Source organism: Microtus oregoni, unplaced genomic scaffold (assembly GCF_018167655.1).
Source record: "Microtus oregoni isolate MIOR12 unplaced genomic scaffold, Mior012 000096F_ref0000112, whole genome shotgun sequence".
NCBI lineage: Eukaryota > Metazoa > Chordata > Mammalia > Rodentia > Cricetidae > Microtus > Microtus oregoni.
In genome coordinates, this window is record NW_024544709.1 from 4,280,574 (window position 1) to 4,299,371 (window position 18,798).

At 43.9% G+C, this 18,798-nt stretch overlaps 1 protein-coding gene across 4 annotated transcripts in view; it reads right to left on the bottom strand.

Moving 5' to 3' along the window:
- The window catches only part of Trmt9b (tRNA methyltransferase 9B (putative)), a 46,985-nt gene that overhangs the window by 12,017 nt on the left and 16,170 nt on the right, over positions 1-18,798 (bottom strand). For 3 of the 4 annotated variants that reach the window (XM_041644478.1, XM_041644480.1, XM_041644481.1), the window contains 2 exons: positions 15,469-15,656; positions 6,701-6,855 (listed from right to left, as the gene is read on the bottom strand). In XM_041644478.1, coding sequence (XP_041500412.1) covers positions 6,701-6,854 — 154 coding nt within the window. In that variant the 5' untranslated portion in view covers position 6,855; positions 15,469-15,656. Of the gene's footprint in view, positions 1-6,700; positions 6,856-15,468; positions 15,657-18,037; positions 18,105-18,798 lie in introns of all 4 variants that reach the window. The other variant, XM_041644479.1, reaches the window with a different exon arrangement.

Genomic DNA, 18,798 nt, shown 5'->3' on the forward strand with positions numbered 1-18,798 from the left:
CCAAGGCCAACAGAGAGCAGTTGGTATCTTTAGGTTAACATACACATTTCACTTTGCGTGTGTGTGTTGCATCAAATGTCCTCTCCAAGGGGTCTTACCAATTTCTGACCGTGTTAAACCAACTACTGCCAATGACATTTCAGTGTCTACAAAAAGGATCATCTATACCATCCGATGTGGTTTTAAACACACAAATGTGACTGATAAAGAAAGTAGCATTTTTTTATTGCTCTCAGCTTATTGCTAAGACATTCCTGTTAGGTCAGTCTAAAGAGCTAATGAAGAGTTCAATCAAACAGACTCTTTTGGTCATTCATTTCCTAATGGTAGAGACCTAAGTACATAGTCCAAAGACTGAAGTCAATCAAATCTTACAGCGTGATAGAGAGTAACATGAATGACAGACAGATGATGCTGGGGTAGGGGGCTTCTATCATTTAGTACCTACCACCAAGTTCTCTTTTGAGATTGGGTCTCACCGTATTGCTCAAGCTGAATTTCTGGGTTCAAGTGAGTTTTTCCCATGTCAGTCTTCCAAGAACTTGGCACGCTAGGCACACGTCACTGCCCCTGTCTCCTAGCATGACCTTCAGTCTCAAATACATAACCTAGGTCCTTGCCAGAGGTGTTGGAAGAAATCAAGGGAGCTGATTTTGTATCCACTGGCATTTCTTACTTAGAGATTTTTTTCCGCAGCACAAAAATATCAACCAATATTCAGATGCAAAGTCTGGCTGCCTCTGAGTAATAAGTCCAGGACAGTCTTTAATAAATCTTCCTTAATACCCTGTTTTCAAAACCACGAGACATGAAAAACAGAGTGAAGGATTCCTGGTGCCAGCTGTGACGGTGGAGAGGGGAAGTGAAAGAAATGATAAGCCTTCTAATGTGATTATTTTAATATAAATGGCTGAGATTAGATCCTCATTTCAGATCTCACAGCCGCTGCTCCTAACGCTCATGAATAACAATAGCTGCTATCTGACGAGAGTCACAGGGAAAATATAAATCATACTGCATTTCGAAGTCCAAGTGCTGTCTGTGTCAAAGATGATGGTCCCATTTTCATAAATATCTTGAAAATTCACTTCTCCCTTTATTGGTTTGAGAGATGCATTTAGAGAAAAGAAAGGGAAAATCTGTCCAAAGATTCTGCCAGGAACTTTTCATACGTCATGACAGACAGTGGAGGCTCTTCAGAAAACCACTGGTAACAAAGAGAAAGGGCATTTTCTCTTAGCGCCCAGAGCTCTGGTGCTCTCACCTCCTCTCATCTCCGTTTCTAAAAGCATCACAGTGAACGGAACCTGCAAACGATGCTAAGTGCACACCCGAGATGGCAACCAGGGGAGACGTTCACATTAAATGAGGAAGTCAGGTCCATCACCAACCCAGGTCTTCCCATGATCGAGATGTATCCTGAACGTTCGTGATCCCCCGGCAAACCCGACTCCATGACAGTCACGCTTTCGTGTGAAATCTCACTAATGACAACCAGGTGTTCTCACACCCTTCTCAGTGCTGTACTCTGTACCACAGCGTGGCTACAGAAGATAACAGAACATGGCGCCAGTCCATCAAAAAGGAAGTCTGTCATTGGCCAAGCATAGTCTAGCCATACAGGAATGACATTCTTTACTTTTACTGCATCAAATGAAGGAAAGGCCACTAGAGAACTAATGTCAATCAAAGACAGCCGTTGAAACTGAGAACGCTGGCAGATAAACATCAAGAGGCATCTTGATTATTGAAGAATTTATTTGTTTTATTATGTACACAAAAATACCATCTTTAGTGCTATTCAGGTGGGTATTCCTGGAGTCAATTATGAGCAGAATCTTGCTGAAGAAGAATCCAGCTTTGGTCTTTCTCTCGCTTTATGAATGGACCTGGGTCATGACTTCAGGCCACACACTGTCCTCCATGCTGCGTGCAAGAGACATAAAATGGCCCAGCGGATTCTGGGTAAACTGCCATGACCACATGGGTCGGTTGCAGTGCTTTCAGGATACATTTCAGTGTTTCTGTTGTTGAACCGCTGAAGCTCTGATCATTTATGCTATTCTCCACGTTTCCTTAATCTCTCCCCTTCAGGTTTCTTAAATGGTATGGGAGCAGACACCTGTAATCTCAGCTGAGACAGCAAGATGCCCGCTTCAGGCCATCTGGGCTATATAGTGAGGCATTCTTTTACCCCAACCCCTCTGCGGGATGTTGTCAACATGATTTGATGATGGTTTCTGCTGGATGTTGCAAACTGGTTTGATGATGCTCTGCTCTCTACCTCTTCCATCTAGCTATTTGTCCTTGTACTTTTGCTTGCTACAGACTTAATAAACTCACCCATTCAAGCCATGAGTACAGCTATCATAGATCATTTCTCAAGACCACAGAAACCAAGGTGTGCAAAAGCAGCTTTTCTCTGTCTTTTTCCATGCTGAGAAAACATGACCATTTTCTTTCTTCTAGTGGGGTGTGTGTGTGAGAGAAAGGGGAGGCACATTTTCTATATCCCAATAACTTGATTTTAATTTTTATTAAGATATATCACACAAAGCGAAGGCCTTCATTCAGACACACCATACACGGTATCCCTATCATCCTAACAATTAGCTGTGGGATTAGCTATTCCCGGGGCAGAAAACTAAAATAGAAGATGAGTCATGGCTTTCTAATGAAAACTTTCATTTCTATTTACAGAGCCCAGTGCATTCAATGATCTACAGAGAACAGCAGCCTATGTGTATCAGAAAAACAGACCACCCTAAAATTACAGCTGTCTCAGTGCCTGCCTTGCTGATAAGCCTTTATCAGAGTTCCTATAAAAGTCTCATGCCTACAGTCCCTAGCTAGCAGGCCTGGTTCTGGAGAAAGTGCCCATCTTTCAATTTTCTGTCTTATTGCTAACACAGCCCTCCCTGCCACCCCTCCCCCAGACCAGCCTTCCCATTTATTGGCTAAATTCAGCACAGTGAAATAGAACTTTCCTAATCAGAACAACATTATTTCTTCTTTAATTTAATTTTACTTTATAATATACCCTTCATTTTCTAATCAAAGGGTTACTGTTTACTGATTTGTTTAAGTACATAAATCACATATGACTCAAAGATATCAAATGGGCAAAAATACATTTTCTATTGATATAGTTAGTGATTTGAACAGAGGGATTCAGAGACTATCATTCATCCTATAACTTATGGTAGCAAAAATACAAGAGAAAATGGTCTGTTAATGTGCCATTAGCCTGGATACTATGCAGCTTTTGATCCTGGGCAAGATATTCATATAGGTGAACATGGAGTGTACTGAAGGTCACAAAGGCTAGATGTATGATCGTGTACTGTACAAGCATCTATGTAATCAAGAAAGGGACCAGCCACACACATACCCAGAAGCATAAGGCTCTTGTAGCCACACAAGCTCATTCAAGATTGCTCAGCGAGGTGGCGGGAAGGGTCGTCTCCAGGGGGGTGACTTGGTGTCCGGGAGACTGGATGTGCTGGGGTGGGTTCTCATTGTCCGTTCTTGAAAGTGAACCCATGGATGCAGATGACTCCCCATGAAGCACACCTTAATTCTCCATCCTCACCCAATCATCTGTTAATATCCTTTCACCATTTGGCTTTGGGCCGCCTGGTGGCTTTTCTTTTTTACCTTCTGGATTTATTTCTCTTCTCTAATTGAACCTGGGCATCACTTAACCAACATCTCGCCATTTGCTTCATCTCCACCCTCCATCCTTGTTCCAACCCCTGGGCATTACTTCTCTCAACTCTATTTCTGTGAATTCAACTTTTTTAAGTATCAAAATCATGCAGCCGAGCCGGGTGGTGGTGGTGCATGCCTTTAATCCCAGCACCTGAGAGGCAGAGGTAGGTGAATCTCTTTGAGTTCAAGGCCAGCCTGGTCTACAAGAGCTAGCTTCAGGACAGGCTTCAAAGCTACAGAGAAAAAAACCAAAAAAAAAAAAAAAAAAAAAAAAGATTATGTAGTAGCCTTTACTTTCTGTGTTCACACATGTTGCAAAGGATAGGATTTGGGGCTTTATACTAATTTTGAAAAATGTTCTGGAGAGTAAGAAAATCTCCTTTCTTCCATATTCTGGCTATGGACAGGGTCACGGTGAGAGGTCACATTAGCATATTCCTCCATCATCCCAGCAGTTTGTTTGGAGTTTTCACCCGTGCACATTCACTGTGCATGTGAGTTACATTTCTGCACACTTCTATTACAAGTAGTGCAGATATAGTACTTCTTTTGTTTTTTGATCTTTAGACTTTGTATATTCACCTAGGTTTTCCTCTTAAATCCTTTTTAATTTTATGGGATCACAGTTATTGATACGATCATTGTACATTCCTGGCTGGTTCCTTATTTGCTGTTCAGCGAGCTGCTAAACTCTATTCCTAGCCCTAAAATCAGCCTGCACACCCCTGGCAGGGTCATCCAGGCATGCACTGCATGACAACAAAAATGTCGGAGTGGCTGCAGCTCTCAGAGTATTGTCAGTGAAGAAAATCCAAGTGGAGTCCTTGGTTCTGGACACTTAAAAGAGTTGCCAGGCCCTGCGGAGCCATCCATGTGTCAGGCTTATGACAGGCGAACTTCTGACCGAACTCCCTGGTCCCCACCCAGGCTCATGGTGACCTCACGATCTGGTTGGTGCCAACTGAGATTTTCTGGGAGGAGGCCTGGCAGCTTTGTAAACATTTGTAAAACCACACCTTCCTCTCTCCCACTAAGCTGCCCAGAGACAGACTGTGCCTAATTCCTTTCTTGTGAGCTCTTGCTCTATCTGCCACAGGGCCAGCATACAGAGGTAGAATTGGCAACTTCCTGGCGGTTTTAGTTACACCAATGATACTTTTGTAAGACACCAGAGCACATTCTCACAGCTACTGGAATTTGGTGTCTCCTGCGTCGCTATTTTAATAAAGCCCAAATTAAAAAAAAAATTCTTTTTTACTCTTGACTAGCTAGACTCTATGTCAGCTAACACTATATGTGTCTTTCTCACAACTTATTTCACGCCCAAGAGTTTGCACTTTGTGCGTGTGTGTGTGTGTGTGTGTGTATGTGTGTGTGTGTATGTTTGCTTTGTGCAAATGCACCCCTTCTCCCTGCAGCATTCTTGGGTTCACAGATAGTTCACTGACAGATGCAGTGCCTGTGGGCAGAATATGCGAGACAAGGCTTTGTTGAAGCAGGGATGTAACGCGCTGGCTGAGAGTCTGATATGAACAAATCAGAAATATGCAGTGAACAAGACATTTTTTAACAGAAACATGGAGAAACACGGCAAACTGGCAAAAACGTGTGATTGATGTGTATCTGAACCTCTCCAGATGTTTCCTTGCAACGGTGAGTCAATGCTCACCGATCCAATGTTCACAGTACATTTAGAACACAGCACAAATAATGACAATCAATTCATTCTTTTATAGCTCCCCCCCCCCTTTTTTTAAACACATACAAAAGAACTCCTAAGACATAGAGAGGCCTTTTGTCTCAGGACTACTTAAAACACAATTTCATTTTCTTACACTTAAACCTTTGCTTCATCCTAGAATGTCTTATCAGGTAAGATATAATAAGAGCACCATCTTATTAAACTGCTATCCTAAACCTCCTGGGTGAATCGCCCCTTTTTTCCCCACCCATATCAGAGTCCTGTGCTTTGCATGGACAGTGGACAGTGGACAGTAGGGGCTCTGAACTCACTTCATTCTCTTAAACCAGGTACTGTTCCCCTTTGTGGTACTGGGATTTGAACCTAGGGCTCTGAACATGGAGAGCATGCCTGCTACCCCTGAACCATATGTCCAAGCCCAGGATACCATTTTTTTTTTAAACTAACACACTAGAGATTTTTTTTCAGACTCCCAACTTCAGCATGGTACACCCCTCTTCCTAGACTGTGAACTGCTTATACCCTTTGTCAAATACACCCTTTGTCAAATGCTCTGCACACACATTACTATTAAGGGAGCTGTCAACCTAGGCTAAGAAGGAGTTAACTATACACTTGTGATTCTTCTGTGCACAGCAGGCTTGTGATTCCTGGAAAGCAGAGTTAGTGGGAAGCAGAAATCCAACCGCACCTTAAATCGTCGTCTTAGACTAAGTTGTGGTTTACCGCTTCTCAGTTCGGAAAGAGGCTGAGCTGAAGTCCTCCAGATAAAGCAGTGATTATGGGAGTGCTACCTAGTTAAAGATATGCCCCATAAATTCCATGCCTACAAATAAAGGGAAGGACCCATTGGAATAATGAAAGGGTATAAGACTCCATTCATGATCTCACAAGTCTGGTTCTTTCATAGATGTAGATGTCACGGCTCAAGATAAGCCAAGTATACAAAACACATCTTCCATGTGTGAAAGTCTCTAAACCAAAACTGGCCAAAGTTGCATCATTTCCATCCTTATTTATTCCATCAGTGATGATTGATTTTAATGGAAGATCCGCATAAGGGCCCAGAATGGGTCACTGCTTCCTCTGAATATAGGTTGGGGGATGTTTCCGGCTTGATGACTTTGATGATAAGAACTTTTGGGATAAAGTGAATATTCTATAGACTAGAACGCTACAACATCACATCACGTTTCTTGTTAGAATGAAAATAAGGTATGAACGACAGGGATAGGAGCAACTGAGCATGCATCAGACCACGCATGGCAAAACAAAAGTCTGGGTTACCAATGTCAGCGATGAGGCTGCCTGGTTTCTGGTCCTGCAGGAACTGGCGGACTCGCGGCCAAGCTTTGCTCTGCAGGTCGCTGAAGTAGGGGGCGGTGCTCTCATACACATCATGTACGTGCCGTTTCTCTAGCTGGGCAGCTTCAGGATCCATCCTAGGGAAAGCGGGGGAAACAGAAGGCAGGCAGGTAAGGATATGAACCAGACACAGATAGAGGGGGGCATAGACTTCCTGGTATTCGAGCCTACAACTGCAAAAGGTTGGCTGGTCTTTGTGCTTCCTTATAGTGCAACGAAACCTGCATTGAAGCCTCAGTATCAACACCAAAACCTTAATAAGTGCATGGTGTTTATCTGCCCACTTTCAGAAACCAGTGATTTGGGGATAGGTTAAGTTTCCACATAGGATCAATGCTTCACTTTGGAAGCATGGCCAATGTTAGTACCAAAAGGTTTCATTTGAATGAAATTCTATCTAATGCTAGGTGGACCTTAAATTTTGTAACAGGAAGGTATCACGCCAATCAAGAAGCCATGAGAGGTTGGGAAGATGGCTCACTTGGTAAAGTACTTAGCTGGAGATGGTCAGACCCTTGGGGCTCCCTAGCCCATCAGCCTAGCCTAACTGCCAAGAGAGCACTTGAGGGATGCACGCCTGAGGATGACCTCTGGCCTAGACACACACACACTCACGAATGCCCGCACGCACACACGGGGGTGGGTTTATGAATTCTACCCTTTTAACGTCCTTGGATTGCAATAATTTCTCTATGTTCATTGGTTCTTCTTGAGTAAACAGCTCTTGTCTATGGCCAATGGTGAACAAGCCCGGTGTTAATCTGATCTTGGAGTAAATAGCCCTTGACCTGAGCTATTTCAACAGGCTGCAAACAGATTTTCTAGCACTTCAATTTATTTATTTATTTATTTCGGGATAATAACCACTCACACTACTTAGTTGAAATGTTCATTCAGTCATGTTGCTTTCCACCTCAGGCATCTTCAAAGGTCTTTGCAGTGGTCCAATTAAGTTCATCTGGCTCAGGAGACCTTGCAATGCCTTTTGTGATCAGAACTCAACTTACCTCTTAAGGTTCACTTATCACCTGTAATAAGCCGCAGCCTAAGGCCTCCCAGATGTCAAACAGGAGCTGGGCAGATCCTGACCTTCTCCTAGCACAGGCATCCCCACCTCCAAGGAGGATAAGGGCCAGCGGGAGGGATGAGAGAAGAGCAGCAGCCAGGCCTTTGCTACTGAACGCTTGCTCTTTTATTCTACCATGGTATGAAAAAGAGGAACACCCATGAGAAGCGGCTAGGGGTTCAGAGAGTGGCTTTTACCAATCAATATGAAAATATTTTCAATAACTTAGAAGACCATTTGATCCTGTGGGTACCTCTTAGATTTCTTGTGTCTACTGCATGCTGCCCACAGTTCCGTAATAGTTGTTTGGACAGACCTCCCTCCCTACCTGGAGGGTCCTAGTGAGAAGGCTTTGTCACATTTAATGCTGAATCCTCAGCACTTGGAACACAACCGGCTTGCTCCAGGGATCCCTCACCTCAACCTCCCATGCACTGGGCTGCAGGCATTCCTGCTTGCATGCACGCTGGCATTTATATGGGTGCCGAGGGCCTGAACTCCTGTTCTTGTACGTGCCTGTGCAGCAGGCTCTTTACCTACTGAGCCATCTCTCCAGCCCCTGCTGACTTTTCTTTTAAGTCAAAATGTCCATCTCAGCCATCTGTCTATTTGACTGCCACACTCCTTTTAGGGAATCAATCGGGCCCATCTGTTTTGGAGAAACTCAGAGCAAATGACACTGGCAAGTACAATGTGGCAAAGTGTAAGTGGCAAATATGTGCCTGCTTACAGTTGGCTCCAATTACCATGCCAATCAACTGAGCGGGGCCCAGAGACTGAACTGACCTAGCTATGGGTCCTGTGCATACACATTATGGCTATTAGACTGGTGTTCTTTGGTAGTGGGGTGTCTCTGCCTCTCTCGCCTGTGCTTGGGACCCCTTTCCTCCTACTGGGTTGCCTCATCCAGCCTTGATGGGAAGGTTGTGCCCAATCTTACTGTAACTTGTTCTGCCCTTTTGCTTTGATATCCCTGGGAAGCCTGTTTTTTTCTCTTTTTCTTTTTAAGGGAAATGGAGGAGGAGCAGAGGGAGGGGAAACTGTGGTTGGGATGCAATGTACTGGAGAAGATTTTTTAAAAAAAAATGGTGAAAGATAAAATACCAAAAATGGGAGAAATCTCTAATTTAAGTGCAGATTGTTTAGCATCCCTTGGAGACCTTTCTCTGAGCTCTTACCCAAATTACCTGGCTTCTACCAAAAACAAGTAACCCTGAAGACTGCTGTCTTTAAATGAGTGAGCTGGGTGAATCCATTCTTTTTTTTTTTTTTTTTTTATCACATCACACTCAAGGTTTCGATGTGGTAGAGTCAATTATTGATTGCAGATGTGACACTTGAAATTCTGTGTCTTTGAGGTTCTTATACTAATTTCTATCAGAATTTTATGTGTGCCAAAATAAGCAAATTCCTGTTGACTTTGGTAGCTGATTAACATATTAAGACTAGAGGGGGAAACCAGCAGTGGATTCTAGGGGAAGCAGAGGACACAGAAATGAGCCTAGCCAGGCTTCCTGCCCTGTGTGTCACTAAATTCCAAACCTGCAAAAGATTCCAGATCAAAGGGGTAAGTGGTCAAAGCCCCATGCTTCTATCTCCCCTTTGAGACGTAAAGGCTCACCAGCATGCTATGGGTTTCAGAAAAATGTCCCAGTTGGTCTGTAAAATCTTCATTTGTCAAAATCGTCAGACCTATGCTGTTCTTTCATTGTTTTTCATCTTTTGAGAAAATATTGTTCTGGACAAACTAGTTGGGAGAAATGCTGCCCCAGAGATTTCCACTTCAAGGGAGTCCCCAAAACAAAAGAAGTCCTTCTGGAGTATCTCCTTTCACCCATGTTATTGTCAGTCATGACCCCTGTGACTGTAGGTTCTGGACAGAGTACAGAAGAGAACAGAGCATCCCTATCATCACTGGCAATCTTCTCTGCTGTGCTGACTGGACTCAGGGAGAAAAACAGCCCCACAGAGGAAAAGATCATGGGTGGAGCTGGCTCAGCCCTGAGAATCTGAACCAAAGGATTTAGGGGATCCCGTGAGCACAGGTGTGTCTGGATTGTTGGAATCCTAGGGCATCACGTGAGCACAGGTGCTTCTGGATTGCTGGAGTCCAGTTTGAATGTGCACATGTAAATAAAACAAGAGAAATACTGTTCAGCAATAAATAAATAAAGTAGCGGTAGGACTTACACAGCATGAGAGACTGTGGTGTTTCATAGAGACTGGAGGGAAAAGAACAGGAAGAGGGGACAGCCTGCTCTATGACCTACTTCTAGCTCCCCTGTGGGGTCTGGACTGTTGCCTCAAAGCCACTTGACGCCAAGACAACTGTCACTGCCAAGTGTTGGCCTAAGTCCTGAAGTTCTTCAGTTCCCAACCTGGAACTTCAAGTGCGTTCTCGCTAACCTTAAGGTATTCTTCCCTACAGCCCATTGTGTTTCTCACGACCCTAGGACAGGCAAATTCCTTTTTTTATGTGATATGAAGGAAAACCAGAGGATTAAATTGTTACTTTTTAAATGACAGAACATTTAGAAATGATTGTTTTACACTTCAAGGAAGGAGTGTTCAAGGATACTAACAGTTACTGTTACTAGTTAAGCAGTCTATAAAACAACGTAACCCTTGCAGAAACAAAAAAAATCAAACAATCCACAACCCCAGAGAACCTAGGTAACAAAGAGGGCCCAAGGAGAGATATACATGGATCTACATAGGAACGAGAAAAAGACAAGATCTCCTGAGTGAACTGGGAGCATGGGGGCAGAAGGGGAGAGAGGAAGAAGGGAGGAGAGGGGAGAAAAATGTATAGTGCTATAAAAACAGTAAAAAAGAAAAAAAGAATAACAAATATGATGGCAAAAAAAAAAAGCAAAAGCCAATAGACGAACTAGCTTCACCATGACAAAATACCCGACCTGGCCAGCTTAAAAAGAGTAAAAGTGTACTTTGGCTCACACCACCATATAGCTCACACCACCATGCAGCTCACACCACCATGCAGCTCACACCATCATGTAGCTCACACCATCATGTAGCTCACACCACCATGTAGCTCACACTATGTAGCTCACACCATCATGTAGCTCACACCACCATGTAGCTCACACCATGTAGCTCACACCATCATGTAGCTCACACCACCATGTAGCTCACACCATCATGTAGCTCACACCATCATGTATCTCACACCACCATGTAGCTCACACTATGTAGCTCACACCACCATGTAGCTCACACTATGTAGCTCACACCACCATGTAGCTCACACCACCATGCAGCTGGGCTGCTGGCTCCTGGCTTCCATCTGTCATCCACATCCTGCTAATGCTCCAGAGTTCCTTTCATGTCTTTTGGTTTTGTTTTTAAAACTCTGAATATGTAAAATGTGTTTTCTAGGGGCTGGAGAGATGGCTCAGTGGTTAAGAGCACTGACTGCTCTTCCAGAGGACGTGGGTTCAATTCCTAGCACCTACATGGCAGTTTATGCCTTTCTGTAACTCTAGTTCCAGGGGATCTGACACCCTCCACAGACATACATGCAGGTAAAACAGTAATTGAAAAATCATGTTTTGTAATTATAAAAGTAAAATAGGGCAACACTTAAAAAATTGAGATTGTTTGATATGGAATTCCCCTCTGTATGCTGTGAATAGCATTGGTTAATTAAAAAAAAAAAACTACCTTAGGCCTGTGCAGGGCAGAACAGAGGTAGGCAGGGAAAACTAAACTGAATGCTGGAAGAAAGAAGGTGGAGTCAAAGAGAAGCCTTGTAGCCAAAGACAGACCCAGAACTTTACCCAGTAAGCCACAGACAGCCTCGTGGTAATACACAAATTAATGGAGATGGGTTGATTTAAGATATGAGTTAGCCACAAACATGCTAGAGTCATTGGTCAATCAGTGTTTTAAATAATATAGCTTTTATGTGATTATTTCAGGTCTGAGCTGCCAAGTGGCATGGAACAAACAAGTGGGCTCCCACTACAACAACTGTTACTTATTCTAAGAGTGATGGAAATATTTCATGTCTTGATAGTGGTGATAACTTTATAGTTGTTTGCTATTGTTGGTTTTGTTGATGTTTGTGTGTGTGTGTGTGTGTGTGTGTGTGTGTGTGTGTGTGTCACTCATGACAAGAAAGCAAGCTACTGTAAGGCAGATGCCTAGTTTCAGTGTCCTTTAGGCCGAACATGTTTGGGGAGCAAAGAAAGGTCCATATGATATTCATTGGTGAGTCAGCAGAGACAGGGAGAATTCATAAGATGCTCTGTGTTGGCTGGGCAGTGGTGGCACAGGCCTTTAATCCCAGCCCTTGGGAGGCAGAGGCAGGAGGAACTCTGAGAGTTCGAGGCCAGCCTGGTCTACAAAATAAGTTCTGGGACAGCCAAAACTGTTACACAGAGAAACCCTGTCTCAAAAAACCAAAATAAAATAAAAAGAAGCTATGTGTTGAAACTCAGAACTAATTCAGATTTTCTTCTAAATGCAATGGGAAGTGGTTTTAAGTTGGTGACTTGGGAGGATAACAGGATTGCATTGCCTGTTTTAAAACAGCATTCTAGGCGTATCTAACTCAACACAGAGTAATCATTGTTTCAGTTTGCCCATCCTTCTGAGAACTTGTGTCTTGCACTGCTTGGATGGCCTTGTGATGTGGCTGTAGCTGTACATGTGGCCCACATCCCTGGACATAGTCACTGCTCAGGGTGAGCAGGTGAGACAGGATCAAATGGATCCTTCTGCTCATCAGGACGTGGCTTTGCCTCTGACGTCGGAGTTGGAAAAATGAAAAGGTCAAGCTGTTGGCTTCATGTTTCCTGCCATATGGAAAAGCCCCATCTCAGAGTAGAAGGAATGAGGTCAGGAGAGGCAAGCAGAGAGGAGAGAAAAGAGGAGAGATTGGGAGTAACAGGAAGCCAATCTCTGCGGTCTGTGTTCCTGGGGTCCCAGAAACTAATCTTAACCTTCCCAGGGCAGAGTGGAAGCCTCCTCAATTGAAGCTTGTTGAGTTTCTGATCTTATCACCCTCAGGCATCCCTAATCCAGTGATTTTTGACACCAGTGCTTTTGGGCTTTGGCTTTCTTTCATTTGCATCTTTTATTCCTAAGAGCTTAAAAGAGAGCAGAAGAAATGATGGGAAATTAACAGAGCAGGTGCCTGGCTGGGGACCAGCGAGAAGGACATTAGCAATTCCTGCTTCTAGCAGCAGGGTCCTCATTAAGAAATCACAAGTGTTTGGATTAAACACTTCACCCTCTCCAGCAGGCAGAGCCATGTGACTGTCTGTGGTGTCAATTATGATCAGAAAAGATGAGGATTACTTCTGAGCAGAAAATTTTTAATCAGTGTGCAATTTGCTGGATCTCTTTCCCAAGTCTCTATAAGGAAAGTTTTATTAATTTTGCACATTCGAAGGGATCTTCACGATATATTTAGACAAAGAGCAATAAACATGGGAAGGAACACAAAGACTGATGGAATAATGGACCAGGGGAGTCATGGCCAGGGTTGTTACCAGGAAGTGTGGGTGGGTGGGTGGGAGGCTGCTTGTGGAAGGTGAGGGTTCCTTCAAAGACTTTGTACACATTTTGCTGGAGCACCAGTCATGAGTCTGTGCTGACAAGACTGCTGTGCAACCTTAGCAGGCAGAGGACATTCCTTCCAAAACAGTCTGTGTGTGTTTGTGTGTGTGTGTGTGTGTGTGTGTGTATGCGTGTGCATGTGTGTGTATGTGTGTGAGTGAGCGTGTGCATGTGTATGCGTTGGTCATGCCGATAGAACCCAGGGTCTCACTTATAATAGGATCCACCCATTCCCACTCATATTTACTTACACCCTACCTCTGACCTACACAGAAGAGCCTAAAATATGTTTAATAAGGAAATGAATAATGAAATTTGACAATTCAATGATATTTCTCTTTAATTTTTGAATTTTAAAACAGTCTGATCTAGGCATGGCTGATAGGCAACAGCCTGTGCATAGTGAAAGTACCTGTCTTAGGGTTTCTATTGCTGTAAGAGACACTATGATCACAGCAAGTCTTATAAAGGAAAGCCTTTAACTGGGGCTGGCTTACAGTTTCAGAGGTTTGGTCCTCCTTTATCATCATGGCAGGAAGCATGGCGATGTGTAGGCAGACATGGTGTTGGATAGTTGCTGAGAGTTCTGCATCTGAACTGACAGGCATCAGACCCCTCAAAGCCCACCCCCTAGTGACCCACTTCCTCCAACAAGGCCACTCCTCCTAATAGTACCACTCCCTATGAGGCTATGGGCAAGTAGGCTGCTAGTTAGTTCCTCGCTGTTTGGCCTGCTAGTTCTAGCTTCTGATTGGTTAATTCTTATATATTAATTTAATACATTTCTATTAATCTGTGTGTTGCCACGTGGTTGTGGTTTATCAGCTAAAGTTCTGTCTGGCTCCAGCGGGGCTGCATGACTTCTCTCTGACTCCACTCTTCTTTCTCCCAGCATTCAGCTTAGTCTTCCCTGCTTACCTAAGTTTTGTCCTATCAACAGGCCCAAAGCAGCTTCTTTATTCATTAACCAATAAAAGCAACACATAGAAGGACCTCCCACACCGTATAGGGGCCATTTTTATTCAAACCACCACAACCTAATCTGCTAAATCTTAATGGATGTAGCCACGGAGAAAACTACACAATCAACTAAGGTCCCGAGCGTATTCCTCAACCCAAACTCCCTTATCTCCCTCTACGGGTCAAAGCTCCCACTGTCCCGATCATGAGGAACTTTTGGAATGTCAAACTTATGGGCTGAGAAGAAGATAAACAACAACAGGCACAGTTTCAAAGACAAACTCTTGGTATATGACGAGACCATCAACAAAACAAAATGAAAGGTTTGCTTTCTTTTACCCAGGTTTTACACTCCTGAAGGTCACTGGGTAAAAGTACTCAGAAGAGCTGAAAATGCTCCCAGGGTAAGGTCTCCCTCCTGGGTCATCAAGGAGATAGACATTGCCCTTGACCCACAGAGGTAGGTCTGAGGAACTCTGGGAAGGCTTAGTTTTATCCCCAAGAGCTCTTCTTTCTCCAATAGAGCAAGGCATTTATGACATTCCTAGCTTGCTGGCTATTGTTTGTCATTTTCTTCCTCCATGAATTAAAAGATTAAAAAAAGGAGATTGGAACGTCTATTCTTGCCAAGGCTGGACCAGTTTTCCTATAGCATCTTTTAGTATTACCACACTGGACCAAGCTGGTCTACAAAGCCAGTCCCAGGACAACTAGGGCTACACAGAGAAAGCTTGTCTCAAAACACACACACACACGCACACACACACACACACTCACACACACCAACACATATGCATGCATGCATATATATGTTTATATCTTAGAAAATCACTATTAAATGCCAAAAATGTATATAGTTTTTATTCATTCAGTACACTCTTTTCAAATGTTCCCCCTCCCCTACCCAGTGCAAAAAAAAAAAAAAAAAAACAACAACAACGAAGCTTCAATCGACGTTCCAACATATCACCACACATTTTAAACAAGGAGAACCGGGACTCATTAGGTTTAATCATATGCACACCACTAAACCCCTCTCATTGTATCGGAATTACAGTAAGACTGGGGAGTTACTAACCTGAATCATCTTGTGATGCCCGAGGATTACTTCTTGTCTTGGTAAATCATGGCAGTTTCTCCTTGTTCCTCACGACTCTCTCAATATGTTACATACATGAAAGGGGTGGGAGTGAAGTCAGTAGGTAGCATCCTTTGCCCTTCGCAGGACTCACCACTCCGTGTGAGTCTTTGAAGGGAGTCCAGGCCCTACAAGGAAAAAACAAACAAACAAAAAACAAGCCACTTTACAAAATAAGAATATCAAACCTGCTACTTACTACTGTCTCTTCTTCTCTCGACTAGTGGGAAGCCATCTTCTAAGACAAACCTTCTGTAATTTCGGGGGTGTAGCATGTGAGTGAGCTGTCCTAGAAGGGAGTCAGCACTTTAAAACACAGAGCAACGGCAGTTTTAGGGTTCAAGGATTTTCTTTACGGAGTTAAAACTGAACAGAAAATAATGGACTATTTTCAAGGTCAATATTCTTTCTGGTACAGATAAAGCTCCAAGGATAAAGATTAAACAGATCCTGCTCCTGTTCAGGGCCCTTAGATGCTGTGATCTACTGGAAGATGGATCTAATAGACCTAGTGGATGATGCTATGATCTGCCGTCAGAGGGAATGAAGAGGAGGTGGGAGGGGTGTGCAGGCCTGGACAAGGGCTTCTTGTGGTATCTGAAGGACAAGTAAAGTGCATGAATCTTGGGAAAGTGAACTGGATTAGAGATCATGAAAAAAACCAAAACACTGCCACTACCACCACCACCAAAACCCCAAAACATTATCCTAGCACTTGGCAGTCAGAAATACATTCAGGCAGAGATGACCGTGCAGAGTGAAAGGAATGAGGTGGTGACGCCAAGGGCCACTAACCCTTCCCTGTCAAACATGGCAGCTAGTCACCTCTACTAGAGTGCTGGACAGTTCCGTGTAGGAAACACGAGGGCACACATACTAAGCAAGAATTGCACGGAAAGCCACGAGAAGAGAGGATGTAGGTGTGTAAGGATGCAGTTTCCCACTGTCTAGACTCTGTTCTGATAGAGATCAGCCAAGAATAATGGCTTGGTACAAAAAGTGAGAGCAAGGACGGAGTGGCTGAGGGAAAAAGCACAGATAGCAAAAGTTGCTTCTGCAGCTTGGAGTAACACAAACTCTGTGACTCTTAAGTAATGGGACCAGTGAAACAGCCCCATTCGTGCGCAGAATTCTCCATGGAAACTCCTGAGATCAGCCAGAGGGGTCACAGTGGAGACCGAAAGGGAAGGAATGCAAGAGTTCCCATGGACCGCCTAGGATGCTGGGCTCCGAAACAGCAAAATGCATGGCCCTGGGAGAATATGGCCCCCTCTATGATTACAGAGCCTGCCAGGCATCTCTGTAGAAACAGTGTATGGAAGGGAAGGGACAAAAAGAAAATGGTTATTTTTTTTTCCTTGAGGAAAACAGATCCAACATGTCTCCAAGAAAATTTCATTCTTTCCTTCAAAAATTTCAAGGATTCTGTGTCTTAATGGACTTTGATTTTGAGTGGAATATTATTCTTACAAACAAAGTGAGTCTAGTAATCTCCAGGTGGGGAAAGTGAACGTGTGAAGTTATGGGAGGATGATGCGGGGACACACAAACACACAAACACACACGCACGCACGCACACACACACACACGCACGCATGCACAGCATGAGTTCCAACACAGGCCCCTTTAACAGGTTGCTCCTCCGTAGGCGATGGCTTGGTCTTCTTCGTGGTAACTAGATGGTAATTCATTCTGATTTCACAGATTAGAAAAAAATGCCAGAAAAGAACAGGAAAATCAAACATGAAGTTTAAGGGGAATGGACATAGAGAGACCAGCTTCCCCGAGGCAATCTCTGCTGGTGTCAATTTGACAAAACTAGCTGGCAGCCTGTGCGGAGATCAAAGGATCAGAGCTCACAAGGGCAGCCCACGAGGAGATGATTCGGATGTTCTGAACAGCAAGACCAGACGCAATCATTCATTGTGCGCCCACTTTGCTGTCAGGATAAATGGTCACGCAGGCCAGGGGACAGGGAATTGATCTACAAAGAGATTTTAAATGAAGATCATGGTGCCTAACTAGAAACCAACGAATGCACAGATACTCTTAATTTTATAGAGTAAAATTGAGGGGCAAATATAAGGCTGTGCTAGGAATTCTCACAAAATATATTTTATAATACAATTAGCTTCGAAGCAGGTGCTCTGGGTTTCTTTCTGAGAACACAAAGCCGATGGTACTCTTGACTCAGGAAGAGTCCTTGTGTATACAAAATACAGAAAACCTGATTGCTAAGGATCACAGTTTGCTGGTTCTTCCTCGCAACTTGCCTCTCTTGTGTCTTTCCAAGTCCTTTCCACCCCTTCAGCCCGAAGTTCGCGCTTATCTAGGTCAGGAGCCCCCTTTCCTTGAGGATTTTACAGTCCAGGAAAACCTCCAGGGGATATTTGCTTAACCAGGAGAAGCTGATATTTCTCTGAGATCTAGGATATGACATGAATGACGGATGCCACAACACTGAAAGCTCAGCATCCTCGCTTCGAGGCTTTCCTCTCCTCTGACTTACCAGCGCCAAGCTTATAATCAAGAAACACCTGACAATAATGCCGGGCCCACAGTTGTCATCCAGCAATCTGGGTGGCAAGGAGAAAAATGGAAAGAAAAGAAAAAGATAAAAACGAGGTCAGAAGGGAGGAAAGAGAGGGAGAGGGAGGGAAGGGGAGCACCCATTCACTTCTGCTTTGTTCTTTTAAACAAGACAATCTACTTGTTTGTCTGCTAGGTTTACGGGGTCATCTGAGGCTCGCTTCCCTTTGCTCCAGCTCCCAATCCTGCACACAGAACAGTCAGTCACAAGCTGAGACAATGACTCCTTCGTTCTCACCAGAGCCTTCTCACTGTTAGAGGGTTAGTGGACCAAACTGTAGCGTTGGACAACCAGGACGGGTAGGTGACCTTATGTCCCCAGGAGTGGAATCTGTGGGGGATCATTCTTTGCTGCTGTTAAAGAGGCCTGGGCAAAGACTTTCCACTAACTTTTCACACAAGGAGCCCCTCTCTTGGTGGTTATGGTTGCAGAGTTATGCGAATGTACGTAATGCCACTGAAACATGTATTCAGAAATGGTTAGAATAGTAGGCTTTGTGGAGTTTTTTGTTTGCTTGGTTTTTTTGTTTGTTTGTTTGGTTGGTTGGTTTGGTTTGGTTTGGTTTGAGACAGGTTTCTCTGTGTAACAACTTTGGCTGACCCAGAACTCACTTTGTGGATCATACTGTCCTGGAACTCCCAGAGATCCACCTGCCTTGGCCTCCCAAGTTCTGGGATTAA